Source organism: Delphinapterus leucas, chromosome 6 (genome assembly GCF_059928025.1).
Source record: "Delphinapterus leucas isolate spDelLeu-1000000601 "Yukka" chromosome 6, BTC_Dleu_Yukka2, whole genome shotgun sequence".
Classification (NCBI taxonomy): Eukaryota; Metazoa; Chordata; class Mammalia; order Artiodactyla; family Monodontidae; genus Delphinapterus; species Delphinapterus leucas.
In genome coordinates, this window is record NC_143134.1 from 14338256 (window position 1) to 14352162 (window position 13907).

Below are 13907 nucleotides of genomic sequence, written 5' to 3' on the forward strand. Positions count from 1 at the left end.
CATGGCTCACGGGCCCAGCCGCTCCGCGGCATGTGGGATCTTCCCGGACCGGGGCACGAACCCGTGTCCCCTGCATCGGCAGGCGGACTCTCAACCACTGCGCCACCAGGGAAGCCCTACACTGTCCTTTATCATTCCAATGTTAAGTGTTTTAATGATTAAATAACTGTTAAGATATACATCATACGTTTGCTCTCCATTAAGCGGTAGTTTTCCTCTCATTACCCAATCATGTAACTTCTGTGAAGGCAGAGCCCATGTCCAGGTATCACTAGTACCTGGCACAATGCTTAGCACATGGAAGACCCTTGATAAATATATACTGAATGAATGAATAAAGACTGTTTACCATCATTCACAATATTCCTTTCCCAACTGATTCTGAACAGAAATCATCAAGATTAGGAGAGGGCCTCCCTAGTGGTGCAGTGGTTAAGCATCCCCCTGCCAATACAGGGGACACGGGTTCGAGCCCTGGTCCAGGAAGATCCCACGTGCCGCAGAGCAACTAAGCCCATGTGCCACAACTACTGAGCCTGTGCTCTAGAGCCCGCGAGCCACAACTACTGAGACCGCATGCTGCAACTACTGAAGCCCATGTGCCTAGAGCCCGTGCTCCCCACAATGAGAAGCCCGTGCACCACAAGGAAGAGTAGCCCCCGCTCGCCTCAATTGGAGAAATCCTGTGCACAGCAACAAAGACCCAACACAGCCAAAAATAAATAAATAAAATAAATAAATTTATAAAAAAAAATTAGGAGAATAGTAAGGTTTGACTACTTCAGATATAAGTTCTAATGACATTTTGTTCTTATGTGTGGAAACAGATTTTAACGTGTTTTGCTATGGTTTAAAGGACTTGAGACTTAACTAACGCAGAAATTTAAAAAATGAAGTGATTAATTTCTGTTATAAAAATAAGTGCCTGTTTTGCATAGTAACAAATCAATACTCTTTTCAAAGTTCAAAGGAAAGAGAAGCTGGTATTGCTTTCTATTGAAGTCAGATCCAACGTTTATGAAGACAGTAATAATTTCATATCAGAATCAAATAAATTTCAGAACTCAGTTTGAGAGAAAAAGGAAAGGCTTTAGTTAAAATCTTTACAATAAAATAATTATGATTATAAATCTTTTTAGTTAAATATGTACACATTACATGGTATTTTAAAAAAGAATGGAAATGAATAAAGTTTTTCAGGCAAATCTAATGCACAAATATACCATCTTTTTTAGAGTATAATGTCAGTTTAACATTCTTAAACAGCTGTGTCAGACAATGGCTCTGCTTTGTGCAAAACATGATAAGCAAAATTAAGAAAAATTCTGCAAAATTCTTTAGTTCCCCAAGGAAATTACTAGAAAAGAAAAGAGTAAAAGAAAAAAGGTTGTACACTCAAGCTTGATTGTATACAGAGGCTAGAATGACCAGCACTAATGTAACCCCCATATCCCCTAAATAAGTCCTTGGGTAGTTTTAGTTTGAAGTTAAAAGTTAAAGTCCTAGCAATTGTGCTCTTATGCAGCCACATGGCCAATAAGGTAGATGTTGTCATAAAGGTGCCCCACAAAATCTTCACTAATGTTCTGAGCAGCACGGCGGGTATTTCGAATAAATTCTCTTTTTGACATTTTATTCTTCACATGAGGGCTAGTGAGATCAATGGAAAGTAGAATCAAAGAGTAGCACAGTACATAGACAGCATCTGGAAGGAAAAAGAAACACCTTGAATTACTGGCTGGTTTTTAAACTGTGGTCTCAAAGGCAAAACTGTTCATAATTTCTAAAGCTCAAGATTAGATTATAATTAAACATAATCGCCTGGGCCTTCCCCAGTCTGGTGATGAAAGTCCTGTGTCCTAGGAAACTCCTCTCCTGGGCAAACAGGGATGTCGATCATCCTAACTGAACACCAATTCAGTGAGCATTTTCTTCAAACAGTTTAGGAGTTTATAGTAAAAAGTCATTCTAAATTTAAAAATTTCAGAATTGGCTTTGTCTCTTGCTTTCAAATGTGATATTCCCATTCAACTACGCATTAAATACATTTGTACTGTCAGTATATCTTCCCATTAAAAAAAAGTCGGGGGGCTTCCATGGTGGCGCAGTGGTTGAGAGTCCGCCTGCCGATGCAGGGGACACGGGTTCGTGCCCCGGTCCGGGAAGATCCCACATGCCGCGGAGCGGCTGGGCCCGTGAGCCATCGCCACTGAGCCTGCACGTCCGGAGCCTGTGCTCCTCAACGGCAGAGGCCACAACAGTGAGAAGCCCGCGTACGGCAAAAAAAAAAAAAAGTCGGATGTTTATTTTCAAACGCTTTTACAAAAACCTAATTTAATTAGAAAGCATTTTAAATGACAATAAAATGTATTAACTTGGTACTAGAAAATAAAACGTAAACATCTCACAAGCTTATTAAATTACCCTTGTCATTTAAGATATGTATTTAAAAGGTCTATGGAATTTACATATTAATCTCGAAAGTAAATCTTTAGGGAAAAAATTGCTAAACTTGAGCCCACGCAACAAAAACTTTCTTCTTTATATTGTTCAGGGCAATAGTTGATGTTTACTGTTAAAACAGTAAGAAACCTCATGATACTTGCTACTACTACTTGCTACTACTATGGTGTTTATTTTTCAGAATATTGCGGTCTTAATAAAGATTGTCTTGCACAAGCATGCTCAACAAATTTCATATGATAGGAAAAGGCTTTGCAATCTCTGTAGTAAGAGAAGCACAACAAGAGTTTTTTGATATGAAGAGAGAAATAAATCCATATCACATGAAAAAAATACATAGGTGACTCAGGCTATACCATGCCCATATACACATACACACAAACAGTGAAAACTAGTTGTATTAAAAACAAATTTTAGTAGAAAAATTCTAGGTGTTACCTATGTAATATGTGCATTATTAAAAGCTTTAAAAATAATCTCTCAAGTTTTTGATTAGACTAGTAAAAATATCCAATGCTTAAACAAGAATTTTAAAGAATTCATATACCTAAGTCTAACTTTCCTCCTAAAACAGTATATTTACTACATGTAAACAATAGCTATGACAAACTAGTTATTGCTAGAAGCAATAAGACAAGTATTTGTAACTACAGGAAGCATTTTTCCCCATAGTGAGAAAAATATCTCATCTACTACTATTTTTACCTAGAGATGGGAATGGGAGAAGGAAGGAATTCACTATATACATTCTTACCAGGACTAAGGCCAAGTTCCCTCATTAAATCAGGGTTACAAGCACAGAATCTATGTGAGAACTTTGTTATAAGTGTTTCAAGATACTCTCCGCGCTCTTCAGGGGCATGGATGTGACGAAAAAATTCTCTCAGTGCATTGGGCAAGAACTGATTTCTAAAATTATGCAGTGTTACAAGGTCATCCAAGACATCTCTCCTAGTAGAAAAAGAAAAAGGTACAGCTTTAGTTAACTTTTCTCTATTAAAAAAATGATGGGAAAAATCACAGATTATTCATTTTTTGGATGAAAATACTTTGTTGATTACCACATCAGCAATCCTATAAAGTATATGTGTCTTAAAATTTTAAAACATCAAAGTATGATTATTTATAAAATTAAGCAATTTAAAAATCTTCATGAATAGAATAACAAAACAAGGTGAAACTAGAAATTCTAACTATAAAATGAATTTTTCAATATTAAAAATGGTAACTTTTTTCAAGTATCTTCTTGGCTAAATCCAAATGACAAACAGAATTCTTTATTTTTTTAATTATGAAAATAAGGAGAATCTTCACTTTCCATACCAATCCACATCACCAGAGGTAACAATTGTTTATGTAGACTTTTTTTAAGTGTCTACATATACCCTATATTGTTCTAGAATTTGCTTTTGCTTGTTTCATATAGTGTATTGTGAGCAGCTTTCTGTGTCTTTACACAAAGGTCTAACTCTTTCATTTAAATGGCTCCACAGTAGCGTATCTTATGGATATAAGAATTCTAATGATATAGATTTAGGTTGTTTACAATTTTATAAATATTTGTGTACATATGTGCATATATACTTATCTTTTATCAATAGCGTTCTAATAGTCACACTTTGTTATAATATGCTTCAATCCTTACTGAACTCAAGTGTGATTATATGACCATGATTATAGAAATCTTAATTTCTACCAGTTGCTTATGGCAGGGATAGGCAAACTACAGCTAGTGGGCCAAATACTACAGCCCACTGCCTGTTTTTATAAATAAAGTTTTACTAGAACACAGCTACACTCACTTGTTTACTTATTGTCTATGTCTGCTTTCATGACACAATGGCATGTGTTATAAGTTATAAGTAGCTGCAATAGAGAGCATATGTCCTTCAAAGCCTAAAATATTCACAGAAATATCTGGTTCTTTAAAGAAAAACTGCTGATCCCTAGGTACCTAGCGTTTAAGGACAAAAAGAGTTAATGACACCGTCTTTACGTAAGAAATTTCTTTCAATGACCGATATGCTGAACTATAAACCCCTCAAGGACAGGGATTATGTTTTAATCAACTGTATACTGCTACTTCTAGCAAAGTTCCTGGAATATAATAAATACAAATTGTTGTTGAAAAATCCTGAGAAATAAAAAAAAAAGAGAGAATTACAATGAAAAGACAAACACATTTTTGAGCCATTCTTTAGATTTCTATGAGATCTATAATTTTTAAAATGGTAGTTCGGTGACGTCACATCAAAATATTTTCACAATATTTTTCTGTCTGTTGATACCCAGAATTCAAGAGGACAAATGAATGACTATCAAGTCAAAACAGCATACGAGGCACTGTCTCTGTAAAGCACGCTATTAAATCACGCTTCCAGAATTTTCAAGCTTTTATGTGACACTTTTGCGTAGTATGATGCAAATATACACACCTTATAGGGTTTGTGTTTCTGAGTACTATTTGTCCATTTGATTTGTATATGGACAATTTCAAAATTCAGAACTTTTAGTTACCAAACGCTTAGATTTTATGTCTAGTTTTGGTCTGCGATCACAAAGGTGCTGGACTTCCATTTTGCGTCTGTGCTTGGGCTTTTTTTTTTACCTTTACAATGCTAAATCCCTCATCAGCTCGCAAGAGAAATGATCTGCAAGGTATAGGAATCTTTTTCCTGTCTTCACTCAATTTTGCAACTAGATGAATGCTACGTAGTACAGTTTTTAAGGTAAAACTTAACTCATTAAAAGCAGTATTTAACTCATGTCTGATGAAAAATTAATTTTTTTTTACCTTTCATCAAGATAGATTCTGAGTTTTTTCCAATTTAGTGTTCTTGTACAGAAGATAAACTTTGCTATTTCCTTTGGTGAATCATCTAGGATGCCCTTGGACATAAAGTAGTTCACTCCCTAAGACAGAAAGACAAGTCTACATAAATAAAATCAGTCTTCCTTTGTAAATTTAACAATTAGGCAATAGCAGAACAATAGCTATAGATTCTTTCCAGCATTAATAGACTGTTTATAGCTTTAACATGCAAAATACAAGCTAGAACTTGAACTGAAACTGTTATTTGTGGTTGATAGTTTACATGCAATGAAAAGTAGGAAATTCAAAGTTAAGACTTCTAAGGACATCCTAATTCAATTTTCTGGCTCAGGTCAGTTAAAACTAACTATCCAGAAATATGACCTAAATTGGCGGTGGGGGGAGTGGGGAAGAACAATTACACAGACTTTAAGAATAAGCCTTACAACAAACACTTCAATTGCCTAATGGAAAACATGATTTCTAAAGCTCAGACACATATTCTAACACACTTTTCAAGGAAATAGCTTCTTGAGAAAAAAGGATTCTCCAAATCAAAGACTAACAGGTTTTTTCTGGAAAGAATAATCATTAAATTTACTTAAAGTAAAAGGAGCAGAGTTCCAGACTGGTTTATGGGTTGTATACACTTTGGCTTCAATACATTCTGTAAGAATTTAGCTCCAATACACACTGAGGTTAAACATAATAAGACAAAACAATTTCAGTGTTTTTCATAGGGTTTATCTTTGAATTTCCTTTTCTCTGCATGCAAAGTTTTCCAGAGAAGCATTACCCGTAAGGTTGTACCCTACTTTAGATTTAAACCACCAACAACAAAATAGCAACAGAAAAATCAAACACTGAAACCAACGTTCTCTCATGTATATGAAGGTCACATTCAAATAAATGCCTTATGTGGATTTGAATGTGCAGTTATTGAAATAAAAGCAGGTGTGTTTATTTCAACTCACAGTTATCCAGATACATGCATTCCCATGAATGCTCATGTCTGGATAATAGCACAATGTGTGCAGTTAATTGGTAGAGAAAATGACATATTATATACACACAACATACTGTTTTCACACATAAATTCCTTCCGCATTTCTTCCCTTTACAAACACTTACATAGTGATCAGAAATATTGCATACATTAGGAATTCAAAAAATTGGAAGAATTTTAATAAAAGCTCTCATAAAATTTTTATATTACATTTTTAAAGCAATTTGGTACCATGAGGTTATGCTTTTGAAAGGTTATAATTATCTATAAAATGTAATTCAAAGATAAGGTTTTTATATAAAACTAATTTTATGAGGATAACAGGCTATTAGCAATGTTATCAAATTTTCATAAGAATTTGAAAAGTATAAAAATAATCCTAAAGCACTGATTTTAAAAAGCATATAAAGAGCAGAATGTTAGAACGTGAAACTTTGCCAACTCAGTGGTAAGCCATATTTCAGACTGCACCCTGGATACAAGGCTAGAGCACATAACATGATCAAGATGAAAAGCCAAAGAACTTGTTTGGAATGAGGCTCTCAGCAATTGTCTGAGGGGGCAGGAACGAGAGAAACAGGAATGCTTGTTCCATCCTTTCCTCCATTCGTTTGAACAATCGAGAGTTGACTGTATATTTAATTGATCTACTCTGCAAAATTAAGCCAGGTTTTGATTTTTTTTTCTAAAACTCCTCCATTTAAAAAGCATAACAACATATTAGAAGTATTACCAGTGCTTAATTTTAATCCAAGTGATTCAAAGACAAAGGAATGTCAATTAAGTAGTAATTAATAGGTTCTTTATTCATGCTTACTTGTAAATCAGTATTTAAGAGACACAAAACTAATTCTAACTTACTTTTTAAAAATTTACAAAATGTAAAAAAAACACTAATGTGATCTGTTAAATAGCATGTAATTCTCTAATTATATGATATATGCCATTGTTAATATGGTTTGATGCTCCTCAGTTGTAGATTAACACTGGCATTTGCCTTATGCAAGCATCATACAATTGTTGGTCATTTCCTTTTTTTACGGAATACATGTTTGAGAATTTAATATGTAACCTCACTTGAGTTCTCTAAAATCAATCAGATGCAGAGGAGTAAGCAGATGGTTTTCAACCCAGTCCTGAAAACCGGCTACACAGGCTTGAAATCAGCCAACACTGCTGGTTTTCAGGAAAGACAGCATCAGTTTCAAGCCCGGGATTCCTTTGGAAAGGAAGATTACTTTAGCAGGGCTTTCAGAGTGAAGAGTAAGGGATGACAAAACAGAAAAGGACATGGGACCGGATTATAATTGTCTTCAATAAGCAAGCTGGCCACCATCCGAATTCCTATCTTGTTTTGTAAAAAGCAATAAAATACGAAAGAAACCATAGCATGACATCTGTTGAATAACTACGTATTTGTTTAATACATGTATGAGTATTTTTGATTTTTAATAATGTTTTACAAGAATGGTACAGAGGAATCCCTAGATCATACAGCATTAATTATAGTTATTAACCAGGACTAAAACTCTCAGCAGTATATGTGTGTGTTTCTGTGTGTGTACGTGTGTGCATGCGCGTGTGTCTCACAGGCAGAGAGGAAATCATGAACATTAATATTAGCCTATATTAACATAGTTTCCAGAAAAAGGAAGGTTTTAGCTCATTATCATCTACATGATTCACTAAAAAGTGTCCAATTCTGGATGTCACATTTTATGGGGCATACTGACAAATTAGAACTATCTGAATAAAGGAAACCAGGGCCTGATTGGATTGTTGGAGGGTCTAGACTTCATGTTATGTGAGGAAGAGTTGAGGGATACAGGGATATTAGGTCTAAAGATGAAGCTATTTAGGAAAGAAGAAAAGATTAAGGCATTAAGACATCTGAAAAGATTAAGACTTATGACATCTGTGTCACAAGGAAAAAGGAATAAACACTGTGTGTGGTTTGAGTGAAGACCTTAAGCTGATGAAAGCTATGGAACGTCTTCCCCAAATAATGCACACTGCCAGGTTTACAGTGATAGACACAAGTAGAAGAGTTTTGCTTTAAGAAACTTTTAAAATAATGTCTTTCAAGAGGTCCCTTTCCACAGAGTTATGGGAACTCAAGTCCAAGTAGAAAGCTAGCGGATGAGCAAGGTAAGGAAACTGAGTACAGCCAACTCACTTGAAAAATGTATTCGTATATAGGAGGGAAAAAATGGCAAAGTTAAAGCGCAAAAAGATAAGAAAGAGAAGATAACTGGAGCTGCAAGTAGAGAAGAGGAGAGCAGGCGAAAGGAATGAAAACACAGGTGGGGTCTAACATGCTTTCTCAGCCTGGAAGACAGGATAGCGGTACTGGTTTGGAGACAGGTGCATGAAGAAAATGTTAAAAGACAAAAACAGAGTGCATGTTGGTTTTCTTTTTAGGGAGGATGAGCCATCTGGAGAGAGTTGAATAAGAGAGCTGGCTTGGCTCCTTGAGCAAAATGGTAAAGATTTCTACCAACAGTGGTGCAGGGTATAACAGGAAATCCACTAGGAATAAAGAAAAGGAGGGCCAAGCAGCAATGAAAACCCAGGAGAAGTTAAGGTGAATTCATCTCATCTCATGCTAAGGTTTTCTTTAATAGAACACATGCTGTCAGTGATTCAAAGACAAAAAAAATCAAGAAATTCTGTAAAGCATTCTCCATGGATTATGTCACTAAAAATTGTTATGCAAATGACAGCACCAAGACTTAAACACTCCAATTAGAGCGGTAAGCTGTTTAGACACAATGTTTATTTAGGTGGCAAACAAATAATTCAAGAAAACATATGCAAATAGCTAAAGCCAAAATTAAGAAGGAATTCAGAGTGGAGAAAAGGATGTGTTGGAGCTCAGTCCCCTACCTAATGTATCTCTCCATTTGCTTACTATGATAAGAAGGGCTCCTTTCACACAGCAATTCCTGTTTTTATATCTACTTTCTTATCTTTTATTATATAAATATCCATGTTTTTCTCTCCTCTTTTAATAAAACCTATTTTTTGGAATCAAATCATTATTATCCACAGTGTGCTTCAAAAGTAAAACCTACCATATATATGTTCAGAACCAAAAAATATGTATTTGGGGACAAAGTGAATTCTAGTAAGCTAGGCATGCAAAGTACTGACTTCTGCTGTGAAGCTAAAACTGCTCTTAATAAAAAGTCCTAATTTTTTTTTTTTAAAGTGCTGACTACTAGTACTGAAAGTACTGGCAACTGGCCCAGACACTTGGCAGACACACTGTGTAACAGTTGGTATCAATAAAAGAAATCACTAATAAAACAAAACTGACATGCTAGGGAGTACCCTTAATTTGTTTCCCTAAAGAACAACTTAGGAAAGAAATTTAGTTAAAAAAAATTTTGCTTTAGCTAGCTTTGTTCAAATTTGCCATTGTATAAAATGTAAAAATCAAGTACCATGGCTACTGCTGTTCAGGTAATAAATCTGTCCTTTGAACATTATACAATAGAAAGCGAACTGGACACTGCATTTAATTTTCTTTTTAAAAGGACATTTGAAAACTTTTAGAATAACTATCCTTAAATTTTAACAATAAATATTTATAAAACAAAATACTTCAATCTAGGTTTCTAATCTATTAACATTCAAGTATACATTTTAACCAGTGAAATGAACAATTGAAATGTAACATTTTCGTACTAAAAATACTGTAAAAATAAGATACAATATATATTGTGAAAGCTTTTATTTTAAAATCTTAATTATTTCTAAAAAGTTAGCACACCAGAGTGCAGCCCTCTACAGGTCAGAGTATTCCCATTGTCTTGTTTGAAAATAGCAGCAGCAGTGGTTAAGATGACATCTCTAATACTATTTCTCCTTTTTATAGTGCTAGCAGAATTGCTAATGAAAATGTAAAATCTATTAATTTTTATCTAGTCCAGCAGTTCTCACTCTTCCGATTTAATTAGAGAACATGTGCTCTACAGTTAGAGGAAAAAACACATAGACCTTGAATAGGTGAAATTCTTCTAGGGATACGTATTCTGCAAATTAAAAAAAATCAACACCTTGCTTTTTAGCTGAAGTGAAATAAATGCAGAAGATTACTTAATGAGAAAGTTTAAGACTAGGTATCTATGCTTTTACGCTGTCATTTCATTTCATTCTGCCCACTAAGTTTTACCATGCAACTCTCCTATGTATATAACACTGACCTTCAGCACACAACTTCAGAAATGTCAAACAATAGTTTTATTCATGGTAATTTTATTCATGGGAATTTACTCTAATTATTCCTAATCTAGTCACTAGATTGAAAAAACTAAAGCAAAAACTATGCCCAAGTTTTTTAAGTCATCTATGTAGAAAGATTATTTTATAAGAGTAATAAGTAATGCTTTCCTCTGACTGAGGTACCCACAACTAGGCTATTCACTGGAAGGTTCTATGTGACTTATAACTAAGAGGAAAAGGGGGGTAATAAACGTTGGGAAAGATATGTAAAGATAATGTTGATGTCAGCTTCAAATCTGAGCTGCAGATTTCAGTCTTGTCAGTTCCCTGGGAAGAACAGAGTGCACACGCCGTCCACACTTACATGGAGAAGTGACAGTTGTGGAGAGAAGAGAGAGGGCCCATGTAGCCAGTTCCCTCTGATTCAGTTACTGAAATTGGTCAGAACACCACATTCTATCTGGAGGATAATGAAAAGTCATGAGTACGGACTGAAGTCAGCTTATTCATGGACCTGTTTGCATTGGCAAGGCTTTCAGCTACCAAGAACAATTTATGGAAGGCTGTTCGTACGTGAAAGTGCACAATGCTGAGGAATTGCTAAGAACAGTCACACATACGCCCTAAATTACTTGTAGCTAGAAGATGTCAATAGGAAACTCACAAAAAGGAGGGATAGTTCAAAAAAAAATCAAAAGAAAAATGGAAAATCATCTCTAATGGAGTCCAGGAAAAATGGAGGAGAGGCGTGGGACAGATCTTCTGCTTCTTTTTCATAGGAGAGAAAGCAACGACATCGGACAAAATAACATGAACTTCATCATCTAAGGTTTCAAATAACAATAAAAAGTCCCTATTAATTGGTTCTAATAGCCTCAAACAGAAAACGAGCCATGTCTGTGAGTTCTAACAGTCTCCAAGGAGTCACACCCATAACTGGGCTAGATCACTGCATGAAGATGATGTTACTTGTGATAAATTACTACTAATAATTAAATATAGCAATCATTACTGCAATTAGTATTGACAATTGCTGGTCGGTGATGTAAGCTTCTAGAAAAAGCCCCATCTCTAATCTGTCTGTAAATTAGAAAAACACAGCATCCTAATCAAAATATGGAGATAAAACTCTATTAGGTTAAGGTATGATAAATAACACTTCAAACTAATGATAAAGTGACACATTTGAGCACAAATGTTAGTTTAGAATTCCCACTTTATAAAAACCACACACAAATATTGCATTGTAATATGTGCATTTATAGATATACACGTACATACCTACACATATGGCTATTTAAATGACTGACTCTACTTTGATAAATAAATAAAAATTACAATTTTATCATATTACCTAAATTCTAGAATGTACATTTATAAGTATGTTTTAACAGCTCTGAATCAATTTTTAAATAAACAAAATTCTTTTTAAGTGTTCTCCTAACAGAACATATACTTTCAAAGGGAGGTTAAAATTAAAAAATTTTTTAAAAGCCCAAATCTTAATAGTAGACAAGCAGAGAAGTTAGGATTTAAATGGTAGTTTCACTGCCAACACATGTGCATACTTCTTCATGTAATTAAAGTATCTGTTCATCCTACCACCATTTCAGCCAAGACACATTTTAACTTGAACATAATTTTGGACCTCGATTTATTGCTTAAAATGTCTTCAAGAAGATTAAACCAAACAGTACCACTGAACTAAAAAGTTATTGTATATGCAAAGATTGCTCATCACATGTCAGAAAATGAAATTAAAGGCAAAGTGTATCACCATCTAAAGCTAGAAGATGTTGTTGTGACTGATACATACTTCATGAAGGACCATTACTCAGGTGTCAAATATGTATTTACTACAATCCAAAAGTTCCAGGAGAGGAAGAACCTCCAAGCCTAGAGCAGTGCCTTCTCCTGTGTGTGGTGTGTGTAGCTCTACTTCCAGTATAAATATAAGACTACATTTTAGTGAGCACTTAGAAGCACTAAGCATTTAACACATATAATTTCATTAAATTTTCACAACACTACCATGATATAGGTACTATTATTGTCCCCATTTTTTATTTTTGGTCACGCTGTGCAGCTTGTGGTATCTTAGTCCCCAACCAGGGATTGAACCTGGGCTCTTGGCAGTGAGAGCTCAGAGTCCTAACCACTGGACTGCCAGAGAATTCCCCTATTGTCCCCATTTTAGAGATGGGGAAACTGAAGCACGGAGAGTGTAAATAATTTGCCCAAGGTCAAAGTCATATAACTAGCAAGTGGAGAGATACTTAATAAGTGTCTGTTGAATGAATATTTGAATCTCTCTGTATAAAGCTTCCAGATGACTTTCAAGAGAAGCTGTAGATTTGTAAGGATTATATAATTCAAATAGGGGAAAAAAGAGAAAATAATAACATAACAAAAGAAAAAAATAACATAAAAACCTATGAGTTGGGGCAGTACACTGTAAATGCCTCAAATTATAAACCCCCAAAGGTCGAAGCAACCATTCCAAAAATAAAAAGCAACATGTCATTCTAATGATATATTTAACTGCTAGTAAGTGATTCAGAAAGATGTTAAGACTTTGATTATAAAGAAGGCATCTCTAAAAACGTTGATATGAAAGGAAAAAAGGTTACATAATCTTATGGATAAATGTACACTACGATTAGTTGGTCAAAAAATTGCATTTAATGTAGTGTTTCCTTCGAACTTCCATATTTCAAAGCTGTAATTAAATTGATGGATGCTGTACAAGTGATGACATCCAATAACTGAGGAAATATTGTCTTTTCAATTACTGAAAAAAAGCACTCATTGTGACACTGGTAGCAGCAATTTCAAATTCAGGAAAGAGATGTAGGAGAGACAACTACCTTGGACATTAAAGCTGAGAACTTAAATCTAGAAAGTGATGTCAAGTTTCACTGAAAATGTGGTCACATCAGATAAAGAAGAACATGGTGGAGGTGCCAAGGTGGTCAGAGAGGGTAAAGTAAGGAAACAAAAGGCAAACAGGTTTTTCTTTGAAAGGTACTTAAAATATTAATACAATACTGCAAAGTCTTTAGGTACACTTATCTAAATTTGTAACAAAATTCATAAAGAAAAAATCTTGTTCACTTTAGCATTTCACATTTTTTAATTTGTAGTATGAGTGTTGTGGTGCTAAGATATTACAATTAAAATATTCTAATTTTATTCTTTCCTCTAGACCGAAGTCCTAGATCAGTACATTGTGCACTAATTTCAGTATGCTTTTACCCCAGACAATTTACACTTAAATGAGGTAGCAAATTCGTATTTCCTATAACAGACTTAGGAAAACAAAACCAAAACCCATCAGGTGGTTTGAGAGATGAATAAACTATGGAACACTCCAGGCCTGAATCTTGTTCAGTTAGATAC

General features: G+C 34.7%; 1 protein-coding gene across 1 annotated transcript in view; it reads right to left on the minus strand.

Annotated features, from left to right (window-relative positions):
* Positions 1–719: 719 nt before the first annotated feature.
* The window catches only part of FBXO8 (F-box protein 8), a 39582-nt gene continuing 26394 nt past the window's right edge, over positions 720–13907 (minus strand). The window contains exons 4-6 of the mRNA XM_022594901.3: positions 5258–5376; positions 3218–3414; positions 720–1705 (exon numbers count right to left, since the gene is read on the minus strand). Of these exons, the coding sequence (XP_022450609.1) occupies positions 1518–1705; positions 3218–3414; positions 5258–5376 (504 nt within the window). The 3' untranslated portion in view covers positions 720–1517. The remainder of the gene's footprint in view (positions 1706–3217; positions 3415–5257; positions 5377–13907) is intronic.